The sequence below is a fragment of the Citrus clementina genome, unplaced genomic scaffold (assembly GCF_000493195.1).
Source record: "Citrus clementina cultivar Clemenules unplaced genomic scaffold, Citrus_clementina_v1.0 scaffold_3, whole genome shotgun sequence".
Taxonomy (NCBI): domain Eukaryota; kingdom Viridiplantae; phylum Streptophyta; class Magnoliopsida; order Sapindales; family Rutaceae; genus Citrus; species Citrus x clementina.
Window position 1 is genome coordinate 23,175,197 of NW_006262339.1, and position 15,760 is coordinate 23,190,956.

General features: G+C 34.6%; 2 protein-coding genes across 2 annotated transcripts; both read right to left on the minus strand.

The window, feature by feature from the left end:
- Window positions 1–5,267: 5,267 nt before the first annotated feature.
- LOC18047966 (putative anthocyanidin reductase) lies at window positions 5,268–7,779 on the minus strand. Its single transcript, XM_006441732.2, has 5 exons — window positions 7,611–7,779; window positions 7,350–7,516; window positions 7,003–7,218; window positions 5,916–6,292; window positions 5,268–5,519 (listed from the first exon to the last, which is right to left on the minus strand). The coding sequence occupies exons 1-5, from the start codon at window positions 7,732–7,734 to the stop codon at window positions 5,378–5,380; spliced, it is 1,026 nt and encodes a 341-aa protein (XP_006441795.1). The 5' UTR covers window positions 7,735–7,779; the 3' UTR covers window positions 5,268–5,377.
- A 6,022-nt stretch (window positions 7,780–13,801) lies between these two features.
- Window positions 13,802–15,599, minus strand: LOC112099715 (monooxygenase 1-like). Its single transcript, XM_024187160.1, is given in 3 exon segments — window positions 13,802–14,115; window positions 14,118–14,532; window positions 15,561–15,599. Coding segments are annotated over 3 exon segments (768 nt in total).
- Window positions 15,600–15,760: the final 161 nt, after the last annotated feature.

Consider the following 15,760-nt stretch of genomic DNA (forward strand, 5'->3'; position numbering starts at 1 on the left):
TCCCTTGTATAACGTGTGTAATGTTTACCAAATCCTTAGTAGCTGTTTTAATCACTTATCGTTAACAATATGATTAACAGTATGATCAAATCTCCTTCAAATGTGGTTTTTTATTTTTATTCTTCTGGCCAAAGCCATAAAGGCATTTGTTTGCAGCGTGCCGTGTAAATCATCAGCGATCTTCAGTGAATAAGAGCACCATTGATTTGCATAATAGCAAGATAAATAGCATGCACACTCATGTATATCTCCGAATTTTTTATTTCCTAGTTTATTTACTCTCTCTCTCTATCTCTTTAGTTCTTTATCTGTGTGTGTGTTTCGAATTTGTCTATCTCATGAGTCACGTGTCTAGCTCTGTAAATGGGTCGGATTCGAATTGAACGGTGGTTTTCTCAAACCCTTATCCACTAATGTCCATTACCTGTTAAATTTGGGTAAATACCAAACCCGTTAAATACCCGCCGCTCCCTTGTTCAAGTTTTACCACTCGGCTCAGCCCGAGTGGCCAGCAGTTCGAACCCCCACAAAAGCATTGTGGGGGTATTTCCTTCCTCAATTAATTTGAGTGAAGGTAGTCTTCTCCCTTACCCATGAGTGAGGAGTAGACATCCTTCGAATATTTGTGAGGGTTAAAATCTGGGCAGAGCTCCATTAGCATTGATGTCAGTTGGTCCCAGTAATAGTCTGATTTGTAAATATCAGTAATAGTCTCATGTATATGAGTTGTAATCTGAGCAATAGTCTCATGTAATAAAAAAAAAAAAAAAAAGTTTTACCGTACGAATTTGTACGTCGTTATATAGAAATCAACATCATAGAAATCGACATCAAGCATAACTCTCATCTTTAACCTTCACATATCTTGCATAAAGAAGATTAGAAAATTATGTGAAGAAAAACTCTCTTTGAAAAACCACCCCAAAAAAAAAGCCACATATTAAGATTTGTTTATTTCAAAAGAATCAATGTATTGGTTCTTATGGTTTCTCTCATAAAATTAATTTTTTTAAAAAAAAATTATTAATTTTCTCTTAGTTCTTTCCGGGTTCCCGCCAAGAAACCTGAAAACTTGAATTTGTTCTTAACTCTTTCTGATATCTCATGAACAATAATATAACAGCACTTTTTTTTTTTCATTAATTAATTAATTAAAAAGAAAGAGCCATAGAAGCCTCAATTAGAAAAAAAAAATAAATAAATAAACAATAAATAAAACGATGTCTAATTAGATAAAAAAAATTGTTGGCATGCACTTATTAGAATGGTTGCTGTGGTTTTAGTACTATTCGGCACTGCCTCTCGGAAATCTCATCAATTTTCGCCTGCAATCCGTCCGCTTGTTTGAAGCATTCTCTCGAAGCTTTTCTATTTCTTTCATCTGAATGTTTGATAGCCTCTGCCGTCATCTGAGCCTTCTGCTCCTCTCGTTTCATCTTGCTTCTCTCCAACGATTCAAATGTCTCTGGCTTGAATATTTGTGTGATCTTCTCTGCAATTAATTTTAATTTTCTGTTTCCCTTTTCTTTGTTCATTTTGAAAGAAAAGAAAAAAATATATATTGTTTGTATTATTATGTGCGTTCTTCAGTCAGTACAGTGTTGATTATTTTATTTATAATATATAGTAGCGGGATGAGTCCTCCTTATAGAACTAGGATAGATTTTAAACATTGCATTTAGATTTTGTTTAGGAAAAGTCATTATCTTCTTTAATGTCGTAATTTTTATTGTTAAAAATGAAAGATTGGTTTCTACAATTAGTGCAGTATTAAGGAAGCTGAATGTTTATAGAATTATTTTGTCTAGAATGGCCCCAAACAAAAAAAGTTAATATATCTTTTTGTTATTTAATGTTGTAATATTTATGTAAATGGGATTGCTATTTAGGGAAAATAATAATTTTGTATTATTTAGCACAAGAATTTAGCTAGGCAACCATGCAACTAAATTAATGTATATGTATAATGTGCATGTGGAAGTCCTTTTTCAAGCCCATCCTAATCCTGACAGTAAAAAGCGGTCTTGGTGAATTATATAATTCAGTTAATGTGATAGAGCAAACTCTAAGCATTATATTACTATTAATGAGCTGAGTTGCGCTGAATTTTTTAATAGTAATTTATCACGCATGAATTTTTATTTTATTCAGTGAATTTAGAATATATTATAACATATTTTCTACGACATTCAACTTAATACCAAATCCAAATTCATAATAATTTACTTGCAAAATTGATTGCATTTCATGAAGTTTCCCCAAGACTATTAAGAGAATCGGTGCCAGATGAAACCTCGGGCTGAGTTGTTTATCTAAATAATAATTGGACAATCCCATCAAGTGAGAATTTTATAATTTTTTTGATTAGTTTTGTTGTTATTTTTCTCAAATATTTGGCATAACTATTGGCAATTTATCATGCACATGACAAACAATGAAGGAATGAGAAATAATATTGGAGCATTAAAGACTCTCTTAATATTCAAATCCAAATACTAAACACATAATAAAATATTTTGTTGATCAAAACATTAAAGACAGCAGAATTAACATTTTAAAAAGTGTATGCGTCCACACATAATACAATACTTTACGTTTTAAAAAGTGTATACATCCACACATAATACAATACTTTTTAATAAAGAATCGCCTATTTAAATATACTAATGACAATGCTAAAAAAATGAAAAATACAAATTCTAATGTAATATGAGATAAAATAACTATATTTAAAAGTACCCTTTTAAATTTTTCTTAAGCAATATCTTCTTTTTTATTTTCTCTCTCTTTTATGAGTTGTTAGAATCTATAAATATTATAATTTTAGATTATTAGCGCAAGGGATTTGGCTGAATAGTTTTCAAACAACTTTCTTTAGTTGACCACTAGTGTTTAATATTCTAGAGAAGGTATGGAGCTAAAAAAATCATTATGTGGCCTTTCGCACACCTCACACTACTACCTTTTTGTTTTGAAAAAATTAAAAAATAATACGAGATTTAGGGTCCTAGGGATTTAGAATTCTTAAGATTAAACTACAATCCAGAGATCATTGAGTTTAGCTCAAAAAATTTGCACCAACTAGGGCTGAGACCTCTTGTCCTCTACCCCACATGTACGGAAATATATCTATGCCATCCACATTTGTGGGAGGGGTATTAATTTACCTTCAACAACTATTAGGCCGAAAAACTCAAGTGAGCTAAGATCAGGAGTTTCAAACTTATTCACCTTCAAATAGTCATTATGACAAGGAAAGGGGATGATTAAGAAGAGTATAAAATGTTTCATCATTGACGTCCTTGTAACCAGCAAAGCCATCTTCATTGAGTGGTGAAGATGAACTGGACAGAATTTTCTCTACCACAGATGTGGTATTTACAGTCGTTCTAACTATAATTATCCTTTTTTTTTTTAGGTGTTTGACTTTCTTGAAGCTTATGCACTCGGAAAAACCCAATACTAATTTTCAGATCTTTCAATAAAATATTTAATGGCGCTTATGTTATATAGATTGTAATATTATTGATGATACAGAAAATTAGATTTTGTAATAAAGTAAACTATGGTTGATCAAATGGTGTCGTGAATTTGAATTCAAAACTTTCGAAGCGAATCATGCAATGAATTTTAATTTAAGGAATCAATTAATTTGTAATTGATTCTCCATGAGTTAAACTAAAATGAAGAGTTACAGTATTAGCTGAAGTACTATATACAGGACTTTAATTTCAGTTCATTAGTGCCAAGAGAAAAAAGTAAATCATTCCTTGATATTTGAAAGCATTTCCTTTCGCCCTCATTCCCTAAATAGCTCACATCTTCTTGCTCCCATGTGCGTGATCCTAGTGTTAAACATCAAAGTGTTCTTTTATCAAGAAATATGTGTGCATTTAAAGCTTATGAAAGTTTTGAACGGATAAAATAATCTAGGTTGTAGAGGTTCATACATTTTTATTTTATTTTGTTGTTTTTTCCCTTGTATATTTTGAATGAAACAACCTAGGTTGTAACAATAAATGAATTTAATAAATATTAATTAAACACGAGTCAAACTGTTTGTTATGCAATCCTTAATATATATATATATATATATATATATATATATATATATATATATATATATATTTTAACCAATCATCATAATATTTTTTTCAGGTACATTAAATATTAGTATCTGAAAATCACATTGTACTCTAACTAATCTAAAGATTTTGGTTAAGTTAGAACAGTTTCATACTAGTTAAGCTATGAACTCGCTGGTATCATTATAATATTCATCATACATGTAGTAACCATTGAATGGATGAGTAATAATATAGTTGAAGCACCAAAGATTAGTTATGCAGTTCCAAATATTAAACACATACGAGTGAATTTAATTATTATTAGGAATAATAAATATAGGAAGAGTAAAAATATTGTATTGATTAAAATATTAAAAGGATGAACGGATAAGATACTGAATCTGCATTTTAGAAGTGCAAACATACAAAGTTGTTGATAACATCAGGAGGTGGTCCATTCCAGCCAATAGAAAAACTTGTGCAACGTAAACGCAAATTCGCCAACTTGAGCTGCTTTTAAACATGTTTTAGGATATACAATTATTAAATGGTTCGGTTATGTTGGAGTTCACCTACAGTGGAGTATGAATTTCAACCACACACGTAAAATGATAAATAATAAATAATGAATTATAATGAGTTTTTTATTATTTATCACTTTACATGTGTGATTGAGATTCGTGCTCCACCGTAGGTAAACTCTAACATTGCCACAACATAGCCATAGCCTTTATTAAAAAATTTTGTCCCTTCACCTTAATTATCCTGCAGCTGTAGAATGTTACTATATTTTTAATTTTGGTGGCTACGATTGCCAGGCACAGGATCTATCGATAGATCACAGGTTACAAAATGTCGAGGGTAATATAGTAAAATAATATTTATATTAAATCAATTTAAATGGTTAATGATGGTAAAAAACTAATTTAAAAAATAATTAAAAATATTTACTTGATTAATTGTATAAATATTTTTATTAAAAATAATATGAACTTATTGTAAATATTTTTAAGTGGTGGGTGGGTTTATAGAAACAGTGGGTGAAAATATCTCAACCTAGTCCAAAATCCAATTTTTTTTTTTTTTTTTGGTGATCCTCTAGAATTCATATATATCACTAATAATTGGAAGATTCTAAATTCTAATTTAGCCAACAAAAATATAACTTCAACGGAACGAAGAAACACCGTAAGGGGAAAAAAATAATAATTATTTAGCACAAGGTCCTCTTTATGGGCAACAATTTTGCGCACTCCATCGATTATTCATTGTAATCCTTCACATTACATAGAAACAAATAGGAGACTTGATTATTGAGGGAGATAACCCGACTTCCTACCACACTTGATTGAATCATCTAATATCATTTTCAAATCATATTTGTATTCAAATTCCTTCTCTTCAAGCTTCGTTCCACCCCATTTAATTTCCCTTTTTGGCACATCCAAATACCTGAAACAAAATTAATTTTGTCAATTAAATACTGCACTTAAGTAAAGTGAGACCTAAATGTCATTCTTTGTGGACTAAATAAAAATGGTGATGTAACACAGAGGTCTATACTTTACAAAATAGAGACTTTTGCATAGTTGATTCCAGTTGGCCGCTAAATTGCTAAAATTCAATGCTATATACTGCTAAGAGCTTTATTGGTAATATATACTTATAGATTTTATATAATTGCCATACACCCACCCACCCACCAAAGTCATTTAACATTGTATGAGGAGAATCAAATAATTTTTTATTGGCTTTATATATCCAAGCAGGAAATTGGATATTGAGAGCTGAAGGGAAAATCGATTTTAATTTGTAGATATATGTGATAAAAATTAATTAGCTACTTACTCTTGTTTGATGTGAAACTCAGGATAATTCTGTTGGAGGCAAGAGGCCATTTCTGCTGATGAAACAAAGACGTTTGTACAAAAGAATCTACCAGTCATTGAAGGTTTCTCCATGCAGAAGATGTGGGCTTCACAAACATCATCAATGTGTACAAGTGGAAGCTTTCCAAGTATCTCTTCTGTATCCCTGAGGGTTTGATAAACGTATTCATTGTTTGTAAGCTGACACAGACCTCCAATTACACTTACTGGGGTGCTACTGTAGAGTAGATTTGTGTCCCCTGCAACAACCCCCAGTGCTAGGGCTACCACCTCCAATCCACTGCTTCCATAACTCAGTAGTTCTTTTTCTGATTTCATCTTTGACTCTATGTATACCTATGATGATAACAATATTGTCCAAAAGTTAAATCTAAATTGCTCTCTCTTTTTGAAGTTCAAAAGTACAGAAGCAAAATTTTGTGTTTTTAATAAAAACAAAATCATAAATATTATAATCTAGAATTTAGTAGTCTGGGCTTGGCCGAGTGATTTTCAATTAGCTTTTTTTAACTGGCCACCTAAGTTCAAATTTAAAAATATATAAGGGGTTAAAAAAATTAAATTGTGCTTTCCCACACCAAAATTTTCTTTTAAATAATAATAATAATAAGAATAACATAGGATTTAGAAAGTCAAAATTCATTTATTCATCATTTCAACCCAAAGATCTACTGAGCCTAGTTCAAAAATCTGCAACAATTAGAAACAGCACTCTACCTATATATAATCTCAAGTGTTGCTGTCCTCATTTTCTTCAAATAGACAAGCTATTAAATCATATAGTTTAATAGTATATCTATGTTGACTCTATTAAATCATATGACTTATTAACATATTCACATGAAAATACAAATACGAGGGCGTCATATCTATCCATACCACATCTATGGGAGGAAGATTAATTTATTTTTTAATCTCCGTGAGGGGACTCACGTTGGTGCGTACAACAACCGTTAGGCCGAGGTCATCATGGCCCCTTAAGTAAAATATAAGCACAAAATCTTTAAGAACTCAGGAAAATTAAGATCTGTAGCAAACTTACGAACCCTCAAATACTCATTATGACAAGTAAGTGGATGATCAAGAGGAGTATAGCATGTTTCATCGATGGAGTCCTTGTAGCCAGCAGAGCCATCTTCCTTGAGTGGCGATGCGCACAATACGCTGGCAGTGTATATTAGTCGCTTCACAGTTCCTGATTTTACACAAAAGCTTGCAATCTTCTTGGCAGCACCCACGCAGGCTTCAACAACGTTTTTGTACTGTATGAAAAATCGTGATCAAATTTGACTAATTGTAACAGTTAGATTCCTAAAGTTTTATATAATTATTTTACAGTGGCAATATTGAGAATATTATTACTTGTGTGTGTTGCAGGAGGCAAGCTAATTACCAGGTAGCCGTCAATGTGTTGCAAGGGAGTGGCCACATGGAAAACAAAATCACAGCCTTGGATTGCATTTTCAAAAGTATCAGGATCATATATCTCAGCTTCAAAACAAATTAATCTTGTCTCGGCACCAGGGAGGCTCTTAAGTAGATCAACTTTAGATTTATCTTCTGCAAATTAATATTGAAATTAAGTTTAATTTAACAAGGAATTAATGTAATTGATGACAAAATTAAGAAAGAAAAATAAAAAAAAGAGAGATACCCAAGTTTGGCCTCAGTGTTGTATGGACAATATAGCCTTTTTCTAAAAGCTTTTTGATAAGCCAAGAGCCAACAAAACCTTCACCTCCAGTAACACAAACCTTGAAATTGCTTTTCTGATCCATTAATACTGCAAATTAATGATCTATTTGTGTGCTTCAGCAACACTCACGTTTAGAAGCTACAATTTAAATTATATATATACGAATTATTTCAAAGGGCCCATTACTTATGATCACCATGTTTGAAATTATTATATATAGGAGGTTCATGCACTCCATTTGCTCTTAATGGAAATGAAATATATTATTTTTATTTCTTGTACAATTTTGACAGAGAAAGCAAAAAGTAGTCTGTCCAAGTAATGAAATATTATAATCTTATATTAAAAAAAGGAAAGGATATATCAGCAAGCAACTTACAATAAAAATGCATATTTCATTGTGTAGCAATCTTGACTTCCATGAAAGTAGCGGCATCTTAATTTTTGCGCTATCTTTTTTTAAGAGCGTGATTGCAAAATTTTTAGATAATAATAATGTAAATTTAACTGAAAGGAAAATGCTCTTAGTTACTGAATTTGAGATAGTTATTTAGTTTTATTTGTTTTGTTTATTTATTTTATGGGGAAGAATGGGTAAAGTGCAAATTATTTTTTTTAGTCCTTACGATTTTTTAAAATTTAAATCGGAAATAATCACCTAAAAAATAAAGTTGCCTGAAAATTATTCAGTCAAAATCTTAAGCATAACATGTTACTCTGTTAGTCCTTTTATTTTCATTTAAGCCTATTTAATTATTTTTCAAACTTTCACCTATTGCGATGCTCACTCGTACTTCCACATCAATACCCACAAATAAGGCCCAAAAAGCTCTGATCCGTACAGAAACATACACATCTTTGGGCCAACTAAGTTCTAGAGCTTCACTTATGTCAAAATTAACTTTTAGTTAGCTACAGATCCTTTTTTTTTTTTTTCAAATAATGACGTACGTACAGTAATTAGTACAATCAATAGTAAGAGGAAAAAAAATTCTTACAGTGAAATTTTCTTGTCCTACAGTAAAATTATTTTATTCTGATGGTATACTAACCATAGTAAAAATATTGTTACTGTGAAGCCGAGAGTTAGTTGCATTCTGTTAAGTTAGTTGCTGATGAGGTGGCATAGTGTGGGCCAGCATGTGGTAAATTAGTTATGACCAGGAGCTGTATAAAACACACACTTGAGGCTGATCATTGAGTATTCTTTTCTAGTTGAGTTAAGAGGCTATTACTAAGATTTTGAGTTCTTGGTAGAAGGGGATTTGTTCTCTGTAATCTGTAGTCCAGAAATCAACTATACACAATAAAGTTTCACGCCCAGCTTGGGTTTTCTTCAGCCGTGGATGTAGGTACTCTGGTACCGAACCACGTAAATTCTTCTTCATTGTTTTCTATTTTGTTTCTGGTTCTTTCTCTGTTCTTGGTTTGTCTTTGTGAATCTTGGTTGTTAGATAAGTGTTGATATCTTCTTTTCTTAACAAATTGGTATCAGAGCTACGAAGCACTCTGTTCTTGATCTTCAAGGATGGGAACCACTAGATTTGACCTTGAGAAATTCAATGGAGAAAATGACTTCTACCTATGGAGTCTGAAAATGAGGGCCATCTTGATTCAACAGGGCTTAGACAGTGCCCTGGATGGTGAGGAAGAACAGAAGTCCAAGAAAGAGAGGGAAGAAGGCTCTTCAAGTTCAGGTGGAGACTTGAGGACCTTAAACAATAAAGCCCACAGTACGATCATCCTTCACCTGTCTGATGAGGTACTGAGAGAAGTAGCAAAAGAGAAGTCAGCATCTGGGTTATGGGCAAAATTGGAAGAGCTTTTCTTGAAGAAATCTCTGGCTAAGAGGTTGTACATGAAAAGGAAGCTTTACACATTCTCAATGAAAGAGGGGACAGCTATGAGAGACCATGTTGATGAGTTCAACAAGCTCATACTCGATCTTGAAAATGTTAATGTAATGCTTGAAGATGAAGATAGGGCTCTCATCTTGTTAAGCTCATTACCAGATTCTTATGAACACTTCGTGGATACTCTGCTCTATGGTAGGCAAACCCTCACTCTAAAAGATGTCAAGAATGCTCTAGAATCTAAAGACTTGAAGAAAAGAGCAGATAGCAAAGATCAGATCACTGGGGATGGATTAGTTGCCAAAGCAAAGACAGAAAAGAAGATGTACAAAGATAAGAAGAACAAAAATCAGAAAGAGAAGACTGATAAGATGAAGAAGAAAAGAAAATGTTACTTCTGTCAGAAGGAAGGACATTATATAAAAGACTGCTTTGAAAAAAAGAAGCTTGAAAAGTTACAGAAAGAATCAAGTGGGAAGGCTGACATTGCATCTGTAGATGAAGGAGAGTCAGAAGATGCAGATGTTCTCATTGCTGCAGATAAGAAATTTTCTGGTGAGTGGATACTTGACTCAGGGTGTTCTTTCCATATGTGTCCCCAAAAGGATTTCTTTATAACCTTTGAAAAGGTTGATGGTGGAAGAGTTTTACTTGGGAATAATCTTGCTTGTAAGGTTGGTGGTATAGGATCAGTTAGCATTAAAATGCATGATGGTAGAGTCATAAGCTTAGAACAAGTTAGATATGTTCCAGAGCTTAAAAGAAACCTCATATCCTTAGGGATGATAGACCAATTGGGCTGTAGCATAAAGGCTGAAAATGGAGAACTACAGATCATTAGAAAGGGTACAGTCATAATGAAAGGCTGTAGAAGAAATGGATTGTATGTTCTTAATGGCTCTGTAGTTTCACCTGGGGCTAATAGTGTAAGTAGTGATAAAACCAGGCTATGGCACATGAGGTTAGCTCACATGAGTGAAAAAGGTTTGCGAGAGCTCAGTAAACAAGGACTGCTAGGAACTGATCCTATCTCACCACTACCATTCTGTGAAAAGTGTGTGTTTGGCAAAGCAACTAGGCAAAGATTTAATCCAGGAAAGCAAGAAACCAAAAACACCATGGATTATATCCATTCAGATCTATGGGGACCCTCTCAGGTTTCATCTCATGGTGGTGCCAGATACTTCATTACATTTATAGATGACTTTTCTAGAAAAGTCTGGGTTTATGTACTGAAGCAAAAGAATGAAGCACTAGAGAAGTTTAAGGACTGGCTAACTCTAATGGAAAACCAGACAGAGAGGAGAGTGAAAAGGTTAAGAACAGACAATGGGTTAGAATATTGCTCAAATGAGTTCAACCAGTTCTGCATCAAGAAAGGGATAGCAAGGCACAAAACTGTAAGGCATACACCTCAGCAAAATGGGTTGGCAGAAAGGATGAACAGGACCCTAGTTGAAAAGGTGAGGTGCATGTTGTTCAATGCAAATATGTCCAAACATTTCTGGGCAGAAGCTGTCACTACAGCAGCTTACTTGGTAAATAGGAGCCCTTCATCTGCCCTGCAGTTCAAGACTCCTCAGGAAGTTTGGTCAGGAAAGCCACCAGACCTCAGCAACCTCAGAATCTTTGGGTGCCTTGCTTATGCTCACATAAACCAAGGAAAGTTGGAACCAAAGGCCATAAAGGGTTACTTCATTGGGTATCCAGAGGGTGTTAAGGGGTTTAAAATTTGGTGCATTAATGGAAAACCATCTAGAACCCTTATAAGCCGAGATGTTGTGTTTGATGAAGAATCAATGCTGCATCAAAGGGTAGAAACTGAGCTTACAGCAACTGACCTGGATAGAAATGAGGAAGACAACCAAAAGGTGGAGACCAGTGAGGAATCTGAGGTCATAGAGAAGGATTCCAGAACTGATCAGAGAGTACACAACAACTTGAAATTGGATGATTATCAACTGACAAGGGACAGACAGAGGAGAGTCATTAAGCTACCAAAAAGGTATGGCATAGCTGATATGGTCTCTTATGCCCTAGCAGTAGCTGAAGAAGTTATTGGTGAAGAGCCTACAAACTACAAACAAGCCATGAGCAGTAAAGATAGGAAAAAATGGTTGGGTGCTATGAATGAAGAGATCATCTCACTCAAGAAAAATAACACATGGATTTTGGTCAAGAAACCTCAAGACAAGAAGCTGGTAGGATGCAAATGGATCTATAAAATTAAAGAAGGGACTGATGGAGAGCTTCCTAGGCATAAGGCAAGACTTGTGGCTAAGGGGTTCACACAGAAGCATGGAGTGGACTTCAATGAGGTATTCTCCCCTGTTGTTAAATATAGCTCCATAAGAGTTCTATTGGCAATAACAGCATTTAATGACCTGGAATTGGATCAAATGGATGTGAAAACTGCCTTCTTGCATGGGAGTCTAGAAGAAGAAATTCTTATGGAACAACCTGAGGGATTTGTTGAAGAGGGGACTGAAGATATGGTATGCTTGCTGAAGAAGAGCTTGTATGGACTGAAACAGTCTCCCAGGCAATGGTATTTGAGGTTTGATGAGTTCATGATCAGCCATGAATTCTGCAGAAGCCAATATGATAGCTGTGTGTATTTTAAAACCTTACCTTCTGGAGATGGCCTTTACCTCCTCCTCTATGTTGATGACATGCTTATTGCATGTAAAAGAAGAGAGGAGATAGAAAAACTAAAGATAGAGTTAAGTTCAGTTTTTGAGATGAAAGACCTGGGGGCTGCTGCAAGAATTCTTGAAATGCAGATTGTGAGGGACAGAAATTCAAGAACTTTGTTCCTTACTCAAGCTTTATATGTTAAAAGGGTTCTTAACAGATTTGAAATGAGTGGTGCAAAATCTGCATCAGTGCCATTGTCAGCACACTTCAGACTGTCAAAGTTCCAGGAACCAGAAGAGGATAGAGATATTGAATATATGAAGACAGTGCCTTATTCTAGTGCAGTTGGTAGCATTATGTACTCCATGGTTTGTACACGGCCTGATATAGCTCATGGAGTAGGAGTTGTTAGCAGGTTCATGGGGAATCCAGGTAGAGAACACTGGAATGCTGTCAAGTGGTTATTAAGGTATCTAAGTGGTACATCTAGTCATGGAATTTTGTTTGGAGGTTCTGAAGCTAAAGTATGCCAAGTATCAGGGTTTGTAGACTCAGATTTTGCTGCTGACATAGATAAGAGAAGGTCTATTACAGGGTATGTTTTCATTTTGAATGGAGGGGCAGTGAGTTGGAAAGCATCTCTTCAGTCAGTTGTTGCTTTGTCCACAACTGAAGCTGAGTACATTGCATTAACAGAAGCCGTAAAAGAAGCAAAGTGGCTGAGTGGACTAGTGTCTGAGTTTGGATTGAAACAGGATTCAGTTTGTATTGGCTGTGACAGCTCTAGTGCAATTCAGCTCAGCAAGAATCCCAAGTATCATGAAAGGACAAAACACATTGATGTTAGGCTGCATTTTATCAGGGATGAGATTGCTAATGGTGGAATTAATGTTGTCAAGGTTCCTACTCTAACAAATCCAGCTGATGTTTTAACTAAAGCAGTTCCTGCAGTCAAGTTTAGAAACTCTCTGAACTTGATTGGTGTTGATAGTTTGTGAATCAAGCTAGTAGTTGCTGAAGATTTAAGTAAAAGTTTTAATTTACAGAATGAACTAAGGTGGAGATGTGTGAAGCCGAGAGTTAGTTGCATTCTGTTAAGTTAGTTGCTGATGAGGTGGCATAGTGTGGGCCAGCATGTGGTAAATTAGTTATGACCAGGAGCTGTATAAAACACACACTTGAGGCTGATCATTGAGTATTCTTTTCTAGTTGAGTTAAGAGGCTATTACTAAGATTTTGAGTTCTTGGTAGAAGGGGATTTGTTCTCTGTAATCTGTAGTCCAGAAATCAACTATACACAATAAAGTTTCACGCCCAGCTTGGGTTTTCTTCAGCCGTGAATGTAGGTACTCTGGTACCGAACCACGTAAATTCTTCTTCATTGTTTTCTATTTTGTTTCTGGTTCTTTCTCTGTTCTTGGTTTGTCTTTGTGAATCTTGGTTGTTAGATAAGTGTTGATATCTTCTTTTCTTAACAGTTACTATTTTTTTTTTCGATTTCAATCACATCAAGGCTCGTAATCTCAAACCAATCTAATAAAAAAAAAAAAAAAAGAGAGGGAACATTAATACTACTCTCACTTCCTCACTTCACATTACTATTACATAACCATAACCGACGAAAGTTAACTTTAGTTCCAAGCAACAAGCTCTTAGGAGTTAGAGGCAGCCACAATTGTAGTGAGTATGACCGAAAGGGTCCCTATAGAGAACAGCCATATGGCCAATAATAATGAGTTTCATTAACATTGATGAAGTTTCCTGAAGTGAACCAATGAGATAAGCTTGAGTAGCCAACCCAACCAGCCTCATTCTCCTCTCCTTTACATATTCATCCAATGCTTCTCCAATTTTCTCATATTGCGGCATAGTATTTCGTGCCAAGCATCTAGCTAAAACAACTCCGTCTTCATTTCCGGCGGAGGCACTCTGGCCGAGAAACGGAGCCATCACATGCATGGAGTCTCCGACCGCGTCACGGTACCTTTTCGGAGCCGGCCGAATAATATGTCCCATCGTGCGCGGTACCTAAAATGTGTGAATGACAATGAATAAAGGTCACAGCTCTTTACCATTTCCAATTTTTCAGCTGGGAAATTCTTGATTGTTTCCCAAGTCAAGCATCTGATTAACTCTGGATATTTCAAAGCAATTGAGCAATCTTTAGGATCCCATCGATGAACTACAATCCAAAATACCAGCTTATCATTAATTGGGATAGTTCCACACAAGATGTGGTCGTTTCTCATTCGGACAATTTCTTGGGGAAGTCCATGGCCATTTGGGTAATCTGTAAATGCTCTCACGGCACATGATGCAAAAGCCTTCTTTGGCTTCAGCTTCAGAAAATCAGGAACTACTGAGCTGGCTCCATCACATCCGATCAGTATCTGTCACATGATTACAAAAATAAATCATGGATAGTACGGCCACACAATGTCCAATTATGAAAAAAATATTAAAGAGACAAAGGGCGTTGACAGAGTATTCCTAGAAACAAGGTAAAAACGATACTATCCGATTTATCTTAGTTAAGTGAATAAAATGTCATTAATTTGACCTTATTTTTGTCAACTTGTATCGAATTTTTTTCTGTGTAAATATCATTGATCAAATTACGAGTAAATAGTATAGTACTTCAGAAATGTTCTAATTCTTCAGAAACGTTCATTTCTCAGCTGATTGCACACTACTCCTGCTAGTTTTTCAATTTCACTTGTTTTTAATTTGCATGAGATTTTAAGGCAGCTAGCCTATATTTATATGACGATGATATATTATTGTATTGAGGCTAGGTATGTGTGTGTTTCCTCGACACTTCTTACGCTTTCAATATCGTAAGCACCAAGTAACGACGTCCCTATCTTCCTCTCCACTTCAATACAAATTTGTTTGATGACAATGTATCGTCTTCCAACCTGAGATTTTGTCTTTTTCTTTTTTTTTTGTGAAAAGGCATGGGTCACAAACAATTTTAAATCGAAAAATAATAAATGAAAAGATAGGGGTGGGATGTCAGCATAACTCGATTGTATTTAAGTTTCTATTTTTTTTTTTATTATTCAAACTCGGATGGTTGGTCAAAAAACCTACTTGACTCGTGAATCGGCCAGAAACTTGATTTAATTAATTTGGCTTACATGGAAAGTTTTGATTGGTTTGATTATGTCACGTTACACATTTCTGTATAATTTCTTTTTTGAATTTTTTTTTTACTTGTCAAAATATTTAAAATACTCAAAGCTGGCTGAGACAAGTTGGAAAAACAATAATAACATAAAAGTAGAATTTTTTCATATAAAGTTGGCAATATATATCCTTATTACACGACAAATCAGCGTGTGATCCCGTGTGCAATGGGGCGCTCTCATTGGAGATGCCAGCTGGTGAAGCCTATCGACTACCAATGAGAGCGGACCACGTTATAGTCGTTGTTATAGCGTGCAACGACGCGCATTGGATCGGTCTCGCAAGTCGCAACAAATCATTGATTAAAATAACATCAAGAATAATGTAGAAAAAACGAGATCTCTTTAGACTGTGGGTGTGATGAATCAATGGAACGCTCGTGTTTTGTAAGATGCAGCTGTTGGTCGACACGCTTACATTAAACTTGTT